This window comes from Cannabis sativa, chromosome 1 (genome assembly GCF_029168945.1).
Source record: "Cannabis sativa cultivar Pink pepper isolate KNU-18-1 chromosome 1, ASM2916894v1, whole genome shotgun sequence".
Lineage (NCBI taxonomy): Eukaryota > Viridiplantae > Streptophyta > Magnoliopsida > Rosales > Cannabaceae > Cannabis > Cannabis sativa.
This window is the reverse complement of record NC_083601.1, coordinates 53,365,634-53,385,209: the sequence shown is the minus strand read 5'-3', so window position 1 is coordinate 53,385,209 and position 19,576 is coordinate 53,365,634. Positions and strand designations below refer to the sequence as shown.

The 19,576-nt window shown below is 33.3% G+C and overlaps 1 protein-coding gene across 4 annotated transcripts; it reads right to left on the bottom strand.

Moving 5' to 3' along the window:
• Nucleotides 1-5,003: 5,003 nt before the first annotated feature.
• On the bottom strand, nucleotides 5,004-10,207 carry LOC115706887 (hydroxyproline O-arabinosyltransferase 3). 4 transcript variants are annotated; one of them, XM_030634648.2, is made up of 9 exons: nucleotides 10,046-10,207; nucleotides 8,693-9,266; nucleotides 6,701-6,768; nucleotides 6,403-6,604; nucleotides 6,197-6,294; nucleotides 6,019-6,088; nucleotides 5,830-5,901; nucleotides 5,592-5,705; nucleotides 5,004-5,388 (listed from the first exon to the last, which is right to left on the bottom strand). In XM_030634648.2, exons 2-9 carry the CDS (start codon nucleotides 9,092-9,094, stop codon nucleotides 5,317-5,319), a joined length of 1,098 nt encoding a protein of 365 aa, XP_030490508.1. In that variant the 5' UTR covers nucleotides 9,095-9,266; nucleotides 10,046-10,207; the 3' UTR covers nucleotides 5,004-5,316. The 4 variants fall into 4 exon arrangements, with proteins under 4 accessions (XP_030490508.1, XP_030490510.1, XP_030490509.1 ...); XM_030634650.2 differs by lacking the exon at nucleotides 10,046-10,207 and adding an exon at nucleotides 9,780-9,921; XM_030634649.2 differs by lacking the exon at nucleotides 10,046-10,207 and adding an exon at nucleotides 9,404-9,762.
• Nucleotides 10,208-19,576: the final 9,369 nt, after the last annotated feature.

The following is a 19,576-nucleotide window of genomic DNA, read 5'->3' as shown; positions in this document are numbered from 1 at the left end:
AATTAGACATAGTCTAACTTTAGAATTATAATTGATCAATCACGAATCAATTAATGAGTCTTACAAGCAGAATGTTCTCAACTAGAATGGGGACCATGGATCTATATGCTGAGCTTCCAATAAGTGAACCAAATTTACCAAGTAAATTCCTACTTATTAATTCTTCGTTGAATCCACTATTAGAACTTAGAATTGCACTCTCAGACTTATATAGAGCATATTGTATGTTCCACGATATCAATATCCTATCTCATTTAACCATTGTTATAATCTTATTGTGATTTAAAGATCCTCTATATAGATGATCTACATCGAGATGGGATTTCTTTACCGTTCTCACCCCTCAATGTATTTTGCCCCTTAAAACACTTAGCTACCTGTAAATGGTGTTTAGTGATCTAATAATTAGTCAGTTAAACAAGAGCTCATCCATTTACTTCTATTTGTTAAGCTCGAAGGGAATCATCACTTGACTTCTATACACCAGTAGAAGTTATAGATTCCATATTTATGTTCAGCACTCCCACTCAATCATACTATCATGTTCCCAAAATATACGTATCACCCTGACCCAAAAGTAGGCTTAACTAATAAATCTAAGAACATGAATAGCACTCCTGAGTTGAGCCTAAGCATATCAGGATTTAGATTCTTTTAATCTTAAGATCAACTACTGATATTGACTTGGAAAGATATTTATAACGGTAAGTTTGTAATATCTTAACTTAGTTGCAATATCGGTCCAGTCCAATGTATACTCCATACATTCGAAACTAGTATACTTTACTAATGTCCTGGAAAGAACATAACACTTACTCCAAGTGTAAGTACACATCATCGCTGATTATCACATTAGTGTAAATCCAATAACACTGATGAAACAGGGACCAAAACTTTTGATTCATATGATCACAATCACATTCCACTGTGTTAACGATACTGTAATTGTGAATAAACATATGATCTGGATTTAACTGATTTTGTGTGTATAAATAAACATATCAAACATGTTAAACCATTAGCATGTAGAATTCATGCAAACATCAATCACTTCAAATTTCTTATATTGATAACTAATCAGATTGTAAAGAGTTTTATTTAGGGCATAAAACCCAACAGAATTCACCTTAGTTTTCTATGGAAGTTACTTTTTTCTAGCATGGAGCAATTATAACGAGTGAAAAAATATACCACAACAACTCACTCTACTATAAAAACTTATTTTACCATATGTGAACCACTTTGGGCCACATATATTTGTACATGTCATTTATACAATTTTAACTTTGGAAAAAGAAAAAGTGAATAAAAAAAACTCAAAGGAGAAGAAACATTTTGGAAGTGGTTGGTTTGACCAAAACTTTTAAGATGGGAATGAAGATAGGGATTGTAGTGATTTGTGACATTTTTTTAGTATATAAACACACAAGTAGAAGGGTGGAGCATGTAATGTTATAGTATTTAATAAATATTATAATATAATATATATATATAGATTAAATATAAAAGGTATCAAACCAAGAAGTGAAAATATTAGTAACATAGGTGGAGTTAGTTACATTTTATAACTCCTACATTATCACTAAGTTTGCAAAGAGAGGTTGCACAACTTAATTCTTTGAAATTCAAAGCTATAATAAAAAATGCAATTGTTGGAGATATTTTTATCATTTATAATATGTGTATAAGTGATATAAAATCAAGTGAGAATACTTTAAAATGCTTTAGAAAGTTATTTACAAAAATTGAAAAATTTAGTAACAATTACTAGTTACTGCTTTTTTTTTTTTTAATTTAAACAATTTTTGACAATGAGAATGCTTTTTAACAGCTCCAATGACTTTCAAATCACCCATTTAATTTCATTTACACTCAATTAAGAGATGGTAACAGTCATAGAGTATAGGGTATTGAATTTCAAAATGTGTGATTATAAATACAATAAATAAGTGCCTAATGTATTCATATAGAGATGATGATAGTTTCTATATCAAAAAAATACTTTGTTAGAAATCTTAAAGGCTTGATAATTCTCAAAGTTATTTCTATGAGAATTTCCCGTGCTTAGAGATAGAATAAATAAATTTTTGAACAAAAGTATTATACATTTTCAAATTATGGCTATCTTCACTGATTTACACTCAAAAATATTTTATATTGCAATGGAATTAATATTTTAATTTATCTTCCATTTTGATGTGTAATATCTCTAAGAGAACATACTTCTTCTACTCATGAACTCCACTGCCTTGTACTTTCTTCCCATCATTTTATCCTCAACCATTTTCATCATTGAGATGAGAAATTACATGACATACAGTGGTGCTAATGGAATACCCTATCAAAATAAGCCCTTTTATGTTTTATATGGTTGTGCGTTTAAAAGTTATATTCTTTATTTTCTCACAGAGTATTAGCCATTTATAATTTATTATACCATACTTAATGGTACAACTCTGTAACGATAACTAGAAAAATTGTTACAAGTTAGTAACGATAATTAATTGAACATGTATAACTAATTACAACAAATTAACTTAATGTAGAATTAAAAGGTGCTTCTATGGTGCATCTTAAAAAAAAGTGTATTTATACAGTTTCTTCATTTTTTTCGAGATCTAAATAGTTATATTCTTAACTTTTTTATGTAACAATGTAGATTTAAGTATAATTTAAATAATTTATTTCACATGCGTATAAAATAAGAAGTGTACCTACAATAAACTATTTGAACTTTTTTTTAACACAATAAAGTGTTCTAATCTTCTTAAAACTTTACAGGATGTATTAAATAATTACGATGTACACTGTTATGTATAATATAAATGAGGTTATAACTATCAAATATCAAAAATATGAAGGATGTCCATTGATACACTCATCTTGAGTGTTCATCATAGAATTTTTGAAAAAATATTCCAGCTAATTGACCATTATTGAACAATATTTTAAAATTGAACCATGCAAAACAAATAAATAATAGGTTGTTTGACATTGTTATAAGAAAATGACTTTTAAAAACAAAAATACAAAAAATAGATAATTTTGAGAACAACAAAAACTTAATTTATGAAGTTTCCATAATTTTTTTTGTATCAAATGTTAAAATACTAAAACTCATTTGAGCATTATATTCTACATATAATCAAACAATAATCACAATAATGCTAATATATAATCCAACATCAAAGTATTTATTTATGATTAATAAAACATACCCCATAATGCCATATTGTCTATATGAGCCATTTAAACTTAGGATCTCCCAATATGATTAATGCAAAACCATGATCAAAGGTAAAATGCAAGATAGAAGCAAATGTAAAGTAACCCTTGTCTACAATCCTCATACCATATTAAACCCTCATACACTTAATATATAACACCCTTCTAACCCTAGGAGATTATGAGCTAATTGGATCAATAAGGTTTAATTAATGGTAGACTATAATTTAATGGGATAATTATAGCTATAAAGGTGCTTTCATGTGCCTCTAATATATTTAGTGACTATTATCATATTATAACTATTGACAAATATTATTAGGTACATAGTTAATGGTTGTGATTATAGAATTATGCCTATAATTATAATAGTCCATAATAATAATTCTAATATTTTTTTACTTTAGACAATATAATCAACTACCATAACATTATCCAACTCATATAACGATCAACTAAATCGAACATCTATAAGATACTATTACTCATATTGCATAAAACTTGGCTTTGAATACATATAATAAAATAACAAACATTAACAATCAAATAAAATTAAGACTATGCGTATCTATCTCCTTTTATACTTTCAGTAAACAACATATATATATAAATATGACAATAACAATAAAAAATGACTACAACATTATTATGCATGTTCAAAATATAAGTCATAAGTATTTCATACAAAATATTAGCACGTTAAATACAAAATAATAAAACTCCCACTGAGCTCAACAAGCTATACTCCTAACATTCTCATTCGAGCGACATGCTCTAAAAATACACATATGGATAAGCCTTTCATTAGTGGGCTCACCAACATACTAGTGGTAGGCGTGTTCTCAATGAAAATGAGAGACTCAATAACTTTATCTTTAACAAAATAGTACTTTAAGTCAATATATTTTGAGCCACAAGTACTTCTAGCATTCTTAGAGAAAGCTATTGCAGAATTGTCACAATATAATTTCAACAGTCTAGAGATAGAGTCTATAACACCCAATGTTGAAATAAAGTTCTGCAACCATATTGCTTGACAAGTAGCCTCATAACATGTCATATACTTTGCCTCCATTGTTGAGGATGTTGTGAGTGTTTGTTTGATATTTTTTCACGAAATAACTCCTCCAGCCATCATGAAAATGTAGCCTGATATGGATTTCTCTGACAATTATAGTTATAAGGGTGTTCTCATGTGTCTTTGACTCTCTAATACATTTAGTGACTATTAACCATCCTATTATGATTGTTGAAAAATATTAGGCACACACTATTATTATAAAAAGAATTCTAAAGTATTTATCTTTCAATAAATATATTTCTTACTTTTTTTTTATTAGGTTTTTATAAAAAAAATAAATAATTAAATCCAAACAATGTTTTCGAGAGCATCAACCAAACACTTTTTCTTTTGAAAAAAACTATATAAAAGAAATTGTTGTTCTCATATTTGAAATTTTGAAAACAAAAACAAAAGCAATGTCAAACAACCTTTTAGCCATTGGAAAACACTAAACAAGACATATGCATTATTTAGACATATTTGCAACAAATTTTTCAATATATAGTCCTCGTAATCTAGATGTTTGTATTGTTTATTTATTTGAACAAAACATTAAATGCAAGAATACATTATTAGTTTTTAATTAAATAGCCAATTTAAATTTGATTTGGTTTTTTGGTGTATCATTTTTCAATTGGTTGGTGAGACTATTGGCATTGTAATATAATAGGATATTCAAGTCCCAAAAATGTATTTTATTAGCAAAACAAAATACTTTTATCAAAACATATTATTTTGACTTGAATGTTTGTTTACAACAAAGGCAATCAAGAAATGAAACCAAAAAACACTCTCATGACATCATTTGCTACCAAGCAAGTACAAAAGCTAACCAACTTACCCTACAAAGACCACCCTTAAGAAAACCTATAATTCCCAAGTAAGTTATCCACATAAATTTTACTAATATTTTCCATTTAGCAACCACATGAATTTTTCATGTATTAAGCTTTCCAAAAAAAAAAGTAAGATCAAAATTTTCCCTCATCGAAATCAGTATAATATAATAATCGAGAATGCTATCGATACTATTGCGCTTCGCTCTTGCCCCAATTCGGAATGTTAGCAGTAGCTTCATTCACCATCTTAACAAGGGTTACCTGCATATAGAAAAAACATTATGAATTAAAAATGTTCTTGTACAATTTGACACCAAATAAAACATTATGAGGCCAAAACATTTTATGAATTTATCATTATTTTGGCTATTGTGCAATTCATTTATGATAGTAGTTCCATGCTATACTATAAAATGTTTAAACAAAATTTAGTTATAAATAAAATTACATTCTTAAATACATACCACACTTTCGGGAACACCGGGAGGTGGAAGGGAGAGGTTTCTTGGTGGAGGTCCACGTAAATACGACCGCTTGTCAAATCGCCACTCCCCAAACTTACCGTATGTTAATTCACCCTAAATAATATGAAGCAAGATTAGATGCAAGTACACATATCAAACCATACACTAAGTTATCAACTGAACAAGAACAAAAATCATAACAGGGAAAGATGCTTTAAAAGATAATATAGAATTTTACCTTTAAGTTATAGTCACATCCATAGGTATAATGAATAATGAACTTGTTAGCAATATCTAAATCCCAAGGGGGCTGAAAATTTAACAAAGAAAACGATTCTTTAGAAGAGCTTCTAATTCGAGTTAAACGAGACATGAAAGGTGAACATAGAATTTAGAATATAGAGATTTGCAAGATTAGATACCGAACCTGAAGCATAAAATCCTTGCGGAGAATATGCTGCACCCGGTGTAAAGCCGATGCCACAGCATAAGCATACCTTTGTGAAACAAAAGGGAAATATGGGTAAACAATTGAGACAGAGTATTGAATGTGTTCGGGAAAATTATTTTGCAAAATCTCATAAAAAAGAAGCTATTGTACTTACATTTCTAGTACCCATCCGAAAGCCTTATCTGTCTCGGGATCATCTTTCATCCTCAATGAAACATTCATCCATGTAGGAGCAATCTTTTCCAGCAACTCCTGAATTATTAAACCCAAAAGATCATAAGAATTTAGAAAACAGATAATAGACTGGCTGATCCACAAGAGGAAATTGTGACATGACTAAAAGTACAGCAAAAGACTTACCTTTTGGATAATGACAGGGGAATTTCCAATTGGATCAACATTTGTGACCGGGCCCATTTCCTCGGGATAAAACTTCCTTATGATGTTCTCGTGTTGAGCAGGTGTGATATAGAAAAATGGAAAGGCAGCAGGATATCCTCCATGAGCCAAATTAGGTAGAGGATTCACGAATATGTGATCGGGTTCTGCCATCAAAATGTAACTGGAGCAACAAAATAAGAAACAGGCTCGAATTCTCAGCAAAAAAAAAGAAAAAATGTTCACTAAATTCAATATCGTCAGATGAGCAAAAACTCACTCTTCTTCAATGGTAGCCTTCTCCAGCCACTGAACAAAGGCCCATGGTCTGTTTAAGACAATATATCCCTGGAGAGAAATTATGATCAGGGAAACAATTTTGACAAAATAGACACAGAAATGCATGAATGGAATGCCATCGAAACAGAAAGTAACACACTTGAACTTGACAAGTCTCCCGTGTAAAGCTTATTCTAGTATAAGCTTCTGGTGTCCACTCAGATGGAACTGGAATCTTCGTAGTTGCAACTCTGGGATTGCGGTTACTAAAAGCTAGCAATTAAATACTTTTCTGATTTCGATGAGGAATGAAGTCACAATCTTCATAATATCATACTCTGATTAGAAGAGTGGGAGACGACAGTCACGACACAACAAGCAAAGACTATATGAAAAACACAACACAAGAAGTTTCCCGACAAATTATTGAAGACATGTGTTTAGTTGGGGGTATTAGAATGGAATGAAAAGGGATCAATCTTCATCTAATGTAAGAGTTTTCAACCGTTTTGGTAGAGTGACTATACTTTCCAATTTCGATAAAAAAAGATTATTAAATTTTATTTCATTCTGTTCTCGTTCTTATGTTTTCATTACTTTTAATCAACCGTACCCTTAAGGTGCACGAAGTCATCATCCTTCAAGGTTTTTTGAATCAAATGAAAATCTACGTTCACAAGAACAGCTCTATACAATAAAAAGAAAAATTGTTCAGTCAAAATTGCTTCTCCCAATCAGATACCCTCCAAGATTCTCATGGAATTTCTTGCGCCTAGTTTAAAAGTGACAAGCTTGAGAAACTCAGTGTGTCTTCCTAAGGTCAACTTCGAAGGACTTCTAAAAGAAACCCCTAAGAATATGGATGCACCCGACCCGTATGAAACTAAGCCTTACTTATTGACCTTGTGCCAAAATGTTTCTTTTTACAAAAGAAATCTTTATATCCATTTCATATGTACAATTTCGCCTATTCCTAATCTTCCAAACTCTTTAGGCTTACTAGTTTTCTCGAAAGCAACCATGACAAGGAATAAGATCCTTTGATTGGCAAAGAACCAACCTGACGAGGAATAATATCCTTCTAATGCACCCTTGAGCCCCAATGGCACATTAAAGGCAGCACTATAAATTCTTAGCAAGATGGAGATTGTTAATTGTTTGGTCAATTAACACGAGTAGCTGGCGATATTTTTTGTACTTGGCCAAATCTCAACAATATCATTTTTGAGCCAATTGTTGGCTGTTCACTCTCAAAGTCAACAATAGTGATTGAACATTCTCTTCACTGAAGCTTCAACACCAGCAACTGCAACAAAATATATAGTTGACTTTGAGCCAACAACTAACAGAGGGGGAAGCCGATAAAGTTCAGGGCATGGTAGCATGAAGAGAAGATAACAAGATTAACTTTCTTGAACCCAACTTAAGTAACATAACGCAAATCTATATTAAACTGTTACCGTATTCCTAACTTAAGTAGCAGCAGCAACATATAGTGTTGGCCTTTTCAAATTGTTACTGCATACCGAACTCAAGTAACATAAATTCAATTCCACATTAGTCCTCTCAACCCTCCTTTTTCCCACTTCTCCCTTCCTACCAAACACATTCTAAAATGCACTGGGCTTTCGCCCCCTCATTTCCAAAAAGGAACGAATATGCATTTGATTTCATGTCGCACATGAATAACAAAATACATTTATGTAAATTATGGTGTGCATATGAAGAATACGAGCCTATTAGGCTATTAGCAACTAGACTAACTTCAAGAATTTTCTTGCCCCATAAGAGAGCACCATTGCTGTAAAGTATTCAGAGTATATCGTGGTAACTAACAATTGTGAATGAAAACACAACGACATATTTCCATTCTAATAATTTCTGTTTGCTCAATTTGTGACTACCAATTATTGCACCTAATCAATGTTTATAACAATATAAGCATAGAGAAAAGAAGGAAAAAAACACCAAACAAAGAGTATAAAAGTCTTACTCGGTCTAGACCTGCAGGAAGGGGATCGACTACGACAGTAGGAATTTCATCCATCAAATTGTCAGGATTTCCCGAGTGCAAAATTCGAGTGAATCCTCCCATCTCAGATTCAGGCATAACCTTTTGTTTCGTATACCAATAGTACATTATTCGACACTGCCATGTGCTATATGGAGCATCAGTTGCTGTTAAAGCAACGTGGAATAATGACTTCGAGTTCCCCACACGTCTCACATTCTTAGGCCTCGCAACAATGGGGTCAGACAAAAGCATGCCATCTGAATAGTCACCTACTAAACTACCAGTAGATCTATAGCGGATTATTGTAGTTAACAAATTATAAGTGGCAAAGGAAAAAACAATAGCCAAAAGAATCAAAAGTACTGGCGAAGCTCGTGCCATGGATTTCCACTCGAATTGTTGTTGATTAAAAGTAAAGGAACTTAGATTTTACCAAACTCATAACAGAAAAGTCTAGCAAAGTTCCCTTTTCATTACAGCAAAATGGCACCTGGTTCTCAGGACATGTAATCCCTATCTAGCCCAATATTTTCAGACTTATTCGAAATGGTTCCTACAAAAAATGCAAACTCCAATAAGTAAAGGAACAATTATAACATAATTCAATACTAGATTAACATGTCATTGTAGAAATAAATAAATAAAATCAATATTATGCAAAAACTTCTTAGAAATTCATACTAAACATACTCAGATGTATCAAAACAAGTCCAAATTAGAGACCATAACACAGCAGAAACTGGTGTTATCACAATGTGTTGGATTATAATTCAATACAGATTAATACAAGGCTTGTAGAAAAAGCAAGCAAGTTAAATCGAGGAGAGATATGAAGGTTGACCTGATGAAATAAAGCTACTTAAAGTCAACACAGATCAATACAAACAAAAATCTAAAAAGAGTTAAGAAAAATAATTTGACATAATTACAGAGGTTAAACTCCTTAAAATCCACAAAAACTTAAAAGGGTCATCTTTGAAAATGGGAAAAAAGTCAACTCGAATGAAAAATGAAGAACAAGATTAATAGAAGTTGGAATTTGAAGAAATGGAGCAGAGGGTGTTACCGAACAAGCCAGCATATAATTTTGAAATGGAATGAAGACCATACAAATTGTAGGGACATTGGAATGTGAATATAAGCAAAACTTAATATATTCATTAATAAATGCACACAAAATTGAAACTTCCTGAGATGAGACAAAATACAATAATAATAAATAATGAAAACCCCACCAAAATTAAATAAAGAAAACCCAGAAAAAATCGTTGACCCAAAACAAATTAGTGTTCTAATGCACATGCGAGCTTAAAAAAAAAAGAAAGAGAGAACCTTGACATGTGCACATGGAGATGAAGATGCAGAGAGAGAGGGATTTAGAATTGGGTACTTGGATGAGAGGAGAGAGAAGGGAGAAAGAGGAGAGAGAGATGTTTGGGAAGTTGGTACTTGTTTAGAGTTTTAGATTTGTTTCAGTTTTCAGTTTCATGAAATGACTGACAACCTTTACACATGTCTTAAACTCTTGCAAATCTTCTAAAAATCACTTCCTTCTTTTTTCCACTTAATAATAATGTTAATTAAAAAAAATATATTATTTCCAGTAAATTTTAATAAATATATATTTAAATTATTTAATAGGTGTCTACAAATTTTGGTACCTTTATATTATTAAAATACATATTGGGTACTTTGTATTTTTAATAATGTTTATTTAGTATTTTGTATTTTTACATTATACATATTTGATACTTTAAATTCAACTTTTTTTTATAAAATTTTATCAATATAATTAAATTGTCTAAAATTTTATGAATTCTGAATTCAAATTTAGTTATTTGATTACAGATAATTTGAGAACTGTTTGGTTAAATTGATAAAATTGTATTGATTAAATTTTATTTTAGGGTTCTAAATATGTACAATTTGAAAATATGAGGTACCAATTAAGTATTATTTTTATTTTTTTTTTGATAAATCAAAGAATTGTATTGCTCAAAACCAATTTGAATACACACTAAGAGCAACCAGCCGGTCCTCAATCTATACAATACCAACTGCACTATACTGCTATGTTTTTCTAATTACAAAGTCAAGAACCATTCTCTATCTACACTTGAGATTTTCTTTGGCAAAACAACATGAATCCGAGTCCTTAGACTCCACTTAATGTCACAAATCACCTGCTGTTGAGTAACCTGCTCTTGCTGCCATATGATTTTGTTTCGAGCCTTCCAGCAGCAGTAAACAAGTGCAGCAACTGCTGCAGAAAAAACTTGTTTTTTGAATTTCGACATCTTTGCCTTCTCAAACCATCTAACCAGCTGCTGAACGTTTGTTGTTCTTGCTTTCCAACCCAGCCAGCTCTTAATTTCAACAAGCCAAGAACTAGATACCTTGCACTCAAAGAACAAGTGTTGTGCACTCTCCTTATCTTCATCACAAAGACAGCAGTGCTCGAGAACCTTAATTCCCATCTTCACTAGTCGATCTCTTGTTTTTAATCTGTTAAGCATAGTAAGCCAGAAAATAACACTATGTTTTGGAATATTCAGACGAGCCCATACCTCATTACACCAAGGTTTCTTTGGTTGTGGGTTGCTGAACATTTTATACCGAGGAGCTATGGTATATTTGCAGCTTTGAAACTCAGCAACATCGCGATTTAACTGAGGCAATTCTTGAGGTTAACCAACTTCTTCCAATACCAACTAGAGTGTATAGAAGCGTTGTAACCCCACCAATCTTGATCTCTTATGTATACACTATTCACCCATCTAAGCCATAAGCTTTCTTGGTTATTTGCAATAGCCCAAATGTACTTGGACATTGCAGCCTTGTTCCATAGCTCTAGTTTTTGATTCCCAATCCACCTGAAGTTTTAGTTTGACAAATATTGTCCCAAGAAACAGCCCCTGCTCCATGGAAAATGTACCGCCCTTTCCACAAAAAAGCCCTGCAAACATCTTCAATGGATTTCAAAATTATTTTTGGCATAATCACAATCTGACTCCAATATGCTTGTATTGCAATAAGCACAGAGTTAATTAATGTGATTCTTCCCGCAAAAGATAAGTTCCTTGAACTCCACGTCCTTATTCTAGCTGTCATTCTTTCAACCAGAAGCTCACACTCTTTACCTAAAATTTTCCTTGCACAAATTGGGATTCCAAGATATGTAAATGGAAGCTCTTGTCTCATAAACCCAGAAAGTTGTAGAAGCTTGTTCACACTCCCCTGCTGCATATTACTACAATATATAGCCGTTTTGCTAGCATTGGCCTGAAGTCCCGAGGTAAGAGAGAAAAGCTTGAGTGCCTGTAGCATGTATAGGACGCTTGTAAAATCTCCATGGCTGAAAAGTAAGACATCGTCAGCAAAAGCCAAGTGATTCAACTTAAGATCCGAACATCTATCATGGAAATGAAAATCTTCCTTCTCCCCAATCTTCACCATTAATCTAGAAAGATATTCCATACCCAAGACAAATAGAAGAGGAGACATAGGGTCCCCTTGCCTAAGTCCTCTTCTAGATTCAAAGAATCCATGTAAGGATCCATTGAACATAATAGAGAACTTAGGAGTAGTGATGCAATTCATAATGAGCTGGATGAAGCTTCTAGGGAAATTTAGGCCAGTTAGCATTTCCTCCAAAAAGTCCCACTCAACCGTGTCATAAGCTTTCTGGAGATCAAGTTTGATCATACAACTTGGTTTGTTTGCTTTCCTATGATAATGCCTTACCAAATCCTGACATATCATAATGTTGTGCCCTATGAATCTTCCTTTAATAAAACCTCCTTGTGATTGAGATATTATTGAAGGAAGAATTTGACTAATTCTAGAGCTCAATATCTTGGTTGCAATTTTATAAATCACATTGCAACAAGATATTGGCCTAAAATCCTTAACCGAATTAGGGCACTTGCATTTTGGGACTAGAGTAATTATTGTTGAATTGATCTCTTTGAGGATGTTACCTGTTTCCAGAAAAGCCAGTACTGCACCACTAATGTCTTCTCCTATGATATCCCAATTGTCCTGATAAAAAGTACTTGAGAAACCATCAGGACCAGGGGATTTAGAGCCAGGAATACTAAAAGCAGCTTTCTTGACTTCTTCATGTGTGAACTTCTGAGTTAGGACATTTGCAAGCTCTGGAGATAGCACAGGTCCTCTAGCCAAAACTCTTGCCTCAACTTTCCTTCGATTTTCTAACTTGGACCCCAGTAATTCTTTGTAAAATTCAAGGAAAGCCTCTGTAATCTGATCCGGATCATGTACTCTGCTTCCATCTTGTCTTTCAATAGATAGGATACGATTGTGCCTCAGTCTCTGCTTAATGCAAGCATGAAACAGACCTGAATTACAATCCCCTTGTTGAATCCAGTCTGCTTTAGCTTTCTGTTGTAAGAATGACAAGTAGTCTCCTTGCACCTTGATGAGCTTTTCTCTAAGTTCTCTTTCTTGAAGGTGAAGCTTAGAGTCAAGAGGCTGTTTGTGTATTTGACTTTGAAGAAGATCTAAGTTCTGCTTAATGCGAATGACAACACTTTGTAAATCAGAATAACCCTCTTTATTAATCTCCTTGGGTTTCACTTTAAATTGCTTCAATTTAGTCACTACTTGGAACATTTTGGATCCCCTTTCATGTTGCTTCCACACTTCTTTCAAGCTAGTATCATACTGAGGATGAGATTTCCACATCCTAAAGTACTTAAAAGGTTTCTTTCCGCTCACCACATGAGGATAAATTGATAAGATACCCGGAGTATGATCAAATAAACCTTCATTGAGAAAGACAGCTTCAGCAAACTCATATTTGTTAATCCATGCTTGATTAGCCATGATCCGATCAATTTTTGAAAAAATTCTGTCATCCCCGTGCTGCTTATTCGTCCAAGTGAAGAAATTCCCACTTGATTTGACATCTTCCAATTGACAATGGTTAACACATTGAAGGAATTCAGTGTCAGGATAAGCCTTGGTCCTAAGACCAATCCTCTCCTCTTTAGCCAAAATATCATTGAAGTCTCCCATTACCACCCAATTACCACTTGTTCTCAAATCACACAGATCTTTCCATAAAAGTTTCCTTGTAGCTCGATCATTAGCAGCATATACCACAGTAACAAAACTATCAAACCCATCTACAGTTGTCATCCTTAAATGCATTAATTGACTAGTGCATTTAAGAATGTCAACTGTAAATCTCCAAGGGTTCCAAGCTATGACGATCTTCCCACCTGCATGCCAAGCTATATTAGTAGAGAAACACCAATTTGCAAACACATTTGAGTATAAGGTTCCAAGTTTTGGAGCCTTAACTCTTGTTTCGAGAAGACCAACAAAATCAACTTTTTGAATATTGATAAATTGCTTTATCAACTGTTGTTTTTGTTGATTGTTGGCCCCTCGAACGTTCCAACAAAGTAACTTATCCATTAGACAGAGAGGGTGCTCCCCCCTCTCCTGTCTTGACTATCTCAGTAGGCATATTCTCCACTGCATTTTCTATAATTTCATCTTCTTCAAGTCCCTGGAATGAGTTCTTCATTATCACCCCATTAGTTTCAGTTGTTCCAGTTGTTCCCTGCTCACGGGTAGCAGTATTTTTCCTGCTATGAACTTTGGTAAAGCCCTCTTCATCAACCTGTGGCATCTTCCTGTTGTCCTTTTTAATGATCCATTGTTGCTGCCCCCCCATTTTCTTTTTACAATTTGTTGCAGCATGACCTATACCAGAACAATGTGAGCAAGAAATTGGCTTCCATTCATATTTTATTCCTACTGAAGTGATCGAACCAAATTCATTTTCAAACTCCAAGAAAGCTGGCAAATCTTGGTCCATCTGCACTTCTATTAAAACCCGAGGGAAGTTCAATCTCTCCCTTTCTTTAGTCACATTATCTACCATGATTGGCTTCCCCATCTGACCAACTATCTTAAACAATGACTTTTGGCCCCAATATTTCAGTTCCAGTTCTTCTAATTGGATCCATATAGGCACACTCTTCATATCATCTTTTTTGAATGATTCATTTGGGTCCCAAGGCCTCATAACTACTGGTCTTCTGTTAAAGAAAATGAAACCCCCATTCAACACTTGATCCCTATCCTCAATTGAATGAAACCGAATGATGAATATACCATAGGATAACACCTTCACTCTGTCCACTTTACCCTGCCAGATTCTATGAACAAAGCCATCCAGAATATGCAGAGGAGGATTTACTCCTAATACATAACAAACAATCGAAGGTTTCCAAAAGGATATCTCATCTTCAATATCATCTAATGTAATCTTCACTTTACTCTCCTTATTCTCAGTATTCAGAAACGAATTCTCAAGATTACGCATAACAGAATTTGATCGCAAAACAGGAGGGATAGAGTGTATACCTGCTGCAATGTTACTGTTACATTGCCTATTCGCCTGGAGAAAGTGAGAAAAATCACTTCGAACTTCTTCCTGCCTCTGTATCTCTTCCAGTGAAGACTTTGGTGATAGAGGAGCAAAAACATCCCTCATAGCTGGAGCAACCTCTGCCATGTCTTCCTCATCAGAAACATCCAACGCCTCAATTTCTGAAATCTGATCCATCGAACCTGATGGAATCGCATCCATCTTTGATTTCCCCCCTTTCCTCTTCGAAATCTTAGTCACAGATTTAGGTTTTCCATGGATTTTTGACCTTGTTTTAGCCATGGCACCAGCTAGGTCAGCTGCAAGAGCAAGAACCCACAGAAAAACTGGTGCTAATTCCCAATTAAGTATTATTAAAAAAATACAAGATATCAAATATATTTTTCATAAAAATATAAAGTACTAAATAAGTATATTACCTTATATAATTTAATATATGGGGTTCTTTTAACATGCATACATCTAAAAAGGATGAACTGGTGCATCCCTTATCTATTTTGGCATCAGAAAAAAATTAATCTAATTTTTTTTATAGTTGCGTATGCTATATTTATTTAAGACATCATGTAAAATTGTAAGAAATTTAGAATAATTTACAATATAAAAAGTAGTGTTTAAACAGACTATTTCACACGCGTATAAAATACATGAGTCACACGTGCAATAGATTGTTTGAACTTTATTTTTGGTGTATTAAATTTCTACAAAGGTCACAAAATTTTACAAGATATCTTAAATAATTACAACATACATGACTATAAAAAAATAGATTAAAAAAAATTTATGAATGTCGAAATAGATAGAGGTACATCGGTGCATTGTTAAATAAATTTAAATAATTTAAATGTTAATTTTTAAAAAATTCTACAATGCACTCCCTTAAATGGATACAATAATGCACCCCTATCTATTTTTTGGTATTTTAGTTTTTTCTTCATGGTCATGTACGATTTAGTTATTTTAGATATCTTATAAAATTTTAAGAAATTCAGAAAAATTTAACACGCCGAAAATAGAGTTCAAATAGTATGTGGCACACGTAACTATTTTATTTTATACGCGTGTGAAATAGACTGTTTGAACACTACAATCTATATTCTAAACTATTTAAAATTTTATAAAATTTTATAAGATATTTTAAATAACTATAACGTACGCTGAAAAAAATAGTTGATCATTTTACAAAATGAATAGACACATTTCTCAATAAACTTAACAAAGCTTTATAATCATTAACTACTTGACCAAACATGGAAATCATAACTGTTGTAAATTCAGCAACAATAACACCAAGAATTCAATCTAAAACCTGCATTAAATCAACAACTTGAACAGCAATAACACACAAATGAACCAGTTAACAACACAAAGTAACAAAACTGAATTGAGCTAAAAAGAGACAACAAGATTTATCCTGGTTCCGGTCCTAGAGATCAATTCGATCCCTCGCCATACTCCAGCTGAGAAAACATCACCAATTCTTTCATTAACATGGAGAACAAGAGAGTAGAAATACAAGTACCAATTCAAGAGCAACACAGCTCTGTAACACTCGAGAAACACACCAAAGAAACAGTCTCAGTTTCTCAACTCCTACCCGAGTACACCCTCTGTTATTGACCCCTTCAAGAACATGGTTTCACAGCTTAGAAAACTAAGCACTCACTCTCTAAACTCTCTCTTAATTCTCACCTTACAGAAGTGAAAAGAGTAGCCTATTTATAGGTACAACACACAGCTAGAAAATAGGTGCAAAACTGGCACCAACTAACTAACTAACATAACCAAAAGTTAGTTAAGTGTAAGTGAGTTAGTTTTTAGGTTGGTTTAGAGGATCAACTTCCACAAATTTCCACCTTGATTCTCTAAAGCAATCTTCTAGCTATCTTTTCACAGAAGCCTTGATGATGTTGATATCTCAATATGTTCAACAAGTACCAATGTTCAGCAAACTGAGACAATGCATCAGTTTGCTGAAAGTGAGAACCTTAGTTCCCATGTCAGCAGGGTTGTCACTTGTGTGCACCTTTTCCAATTCCGGAACCCTGTCCTCAATCTTCTCTCGAATCTAGTATAGTCTAATGTTAATGTGCTTGCTCTTTACATAGGTGAATTGATGACAAACTATCAAAATAGACTGTCCCTTTGTCTTTGAGTAGATGCAGCTCTTATAGTATTCCCTGTAACCAAATAGCTTCCTTGAAAGCTTCAGTGGTGGCCATGAATTCAGATTCTGTAGTTGACAGTGCCACCACTGGTTATTGTTGTGATTTCCAACATATGTAGCTTTTGTTGACCATGAACACATAAGCAATAGTAGACTTTCTGTTATCCTTATTTGATGCATAATCAGCATCAACATAGCCTTCTAATTCACATTTGATGTATCTCTTTGATAAATCAGGCCATATTTGATTGTACCTTTCAAGTATATAATCAGCCACTTCACTGTATTCCAGTGTTCTAACCCAGGGTTTGCCATAAACCTGCTTAATACACTTAGAGAATGAGCTATATCAGGCCTAGTACTGACCATGATATACATTAGGCATCCAACAGCCATAGCATAGGGTACACCTTTCATGTTTTCTCTCTGCTTCAGTTTTAGGACAATACTCATTTGACAATTTGAAATGCCCTGCAAGTGGCACAGCAGTGGCCTTTGATGAATCCAAATTGAACTTCTTGATTACTTTCTCAATGTAGCTCCTCTGAGTCATTGTCATCTTCCCTTCTTGCCTACTTCTTATGACTTCAATCCCCAGAATTTTCTTGACAGCTCCCAAGTCCTTCATTTCAAATTCAGAGTTAAGTTTGTTTTTAATGGCTTGAATTTCAGTCTTGTCTTTTCTAATGATCATCATATCATTAACGTATAGTAATAGATACACAACCTTAGGTGTCCCTATTTTCTTGTAATAGAGATAAGAGTCAAATTCTAATCTTGAAAAACCAATACTTTGAACAAACTAATTGAACCTTTGATTCCACTGTCTGGGTGATTGTTTCAACCCATACAGTGATCTTTTAAGCAAGCAAACCAGGGCTATTTTACTATTTTCCACTTGAAAACTAGGTGGTTGCTCCATGAAAATCTCTTCATCCAGAAATCCATTTAAGAAAGCAGTTTTGACATCTAATTGCTCAACCTCCAAGTCATTGTGTGCAGCAATGGCTAGCATCATTCTTATGGTTTTGTACTTCACAACAGGTGAGAAGATACATGTGTAGTCTACCCCCTCAACATGTGTGAACCCCTCAACTACCAATCTAGCTTTGTATCTAGGTGGCTCACCCTCTGTCATTCTCTCTTTTTCTTTAAACAACCATCTGCAGGAGACAACTTTCTTGTCTTATGGCCTAGGCACCAAAATCCAAGTTTTTTTCTTCTTCAAGGACTACATTTCTTCTCCCATAGTAGCAATCCACTTTTTTTTTATTTGCAAGCAATGGCTTCTTCGTAGGTAGTTGGTTCAGGATCACTCTCAGATTGAACCACAGCTAAGACATAGGCTATCAAATCAGCCTCAGCATACCTGCTAGGGGGTTTGATCTCTCTCTTTGTCCTGTCTCTTGCCAATTGGTAGTTGGTCAAATCATGTTGATTATCTTGACCATTTTCTAGAGTTTCCAGCTCAGATGTGCATGCATTAAGTTCTTCCACAGTACCCTATGTTTCCACTTGTTGTGGTAATTTGTACACGCAAGTGCACGCATCGTTAACAAGTAGTAAACTCACCAAGAGTGAGGTCAATCCCCCGAGGATTGTAGTTAAGTACGTTAAAATTAAACTATTACTTCCATTTGGTTGAATAAAAATTAAGAAATGATTAAAACTAGAAAATAAAAACAGTGAAAGAATAAGCAATTAAACTAATAAGGAAATTAACAGTTAATAAAAACTAGGGCTTCGATGTCAATTGTTTCTATTGATTATGGCCTAATATGATTATCTCCATATTATCAATTTCTATGCAATAGCAGGTTTACTAAGGTAATTTATAGTTTATAATAAAAAAAAAGGGTAATTTATAGTCTTCTCAGATATATAAATCTCAATCATATGCAAATTTTCTACTCTCGTGATAAATTTAACATGCAACAGGCATTAAACACAAAAACCCTATAAGCTATCTAAACCATACAGGTACTCTCATCCTATATCGAAATTCAGTTCTATTTCACTATAGCATAATCGACACTCACTTCTCAGATCTCGCATCAAAATCATAAAATAGTTAATTGATGGCCAGACTACTAAAAGTAATTAAGCACGAATGAAATAGAATACATAGAAATTACGGGGAAAATAAATCATATTAAAACCATAAAGCAATGTTACACAATATCCATCTAACCCTAATCAATTGTTTAGCTACACATGTTCATGGAAGAAAAATCACACATTAACTTTAGAAAAGAGAAGAAGATAGAGA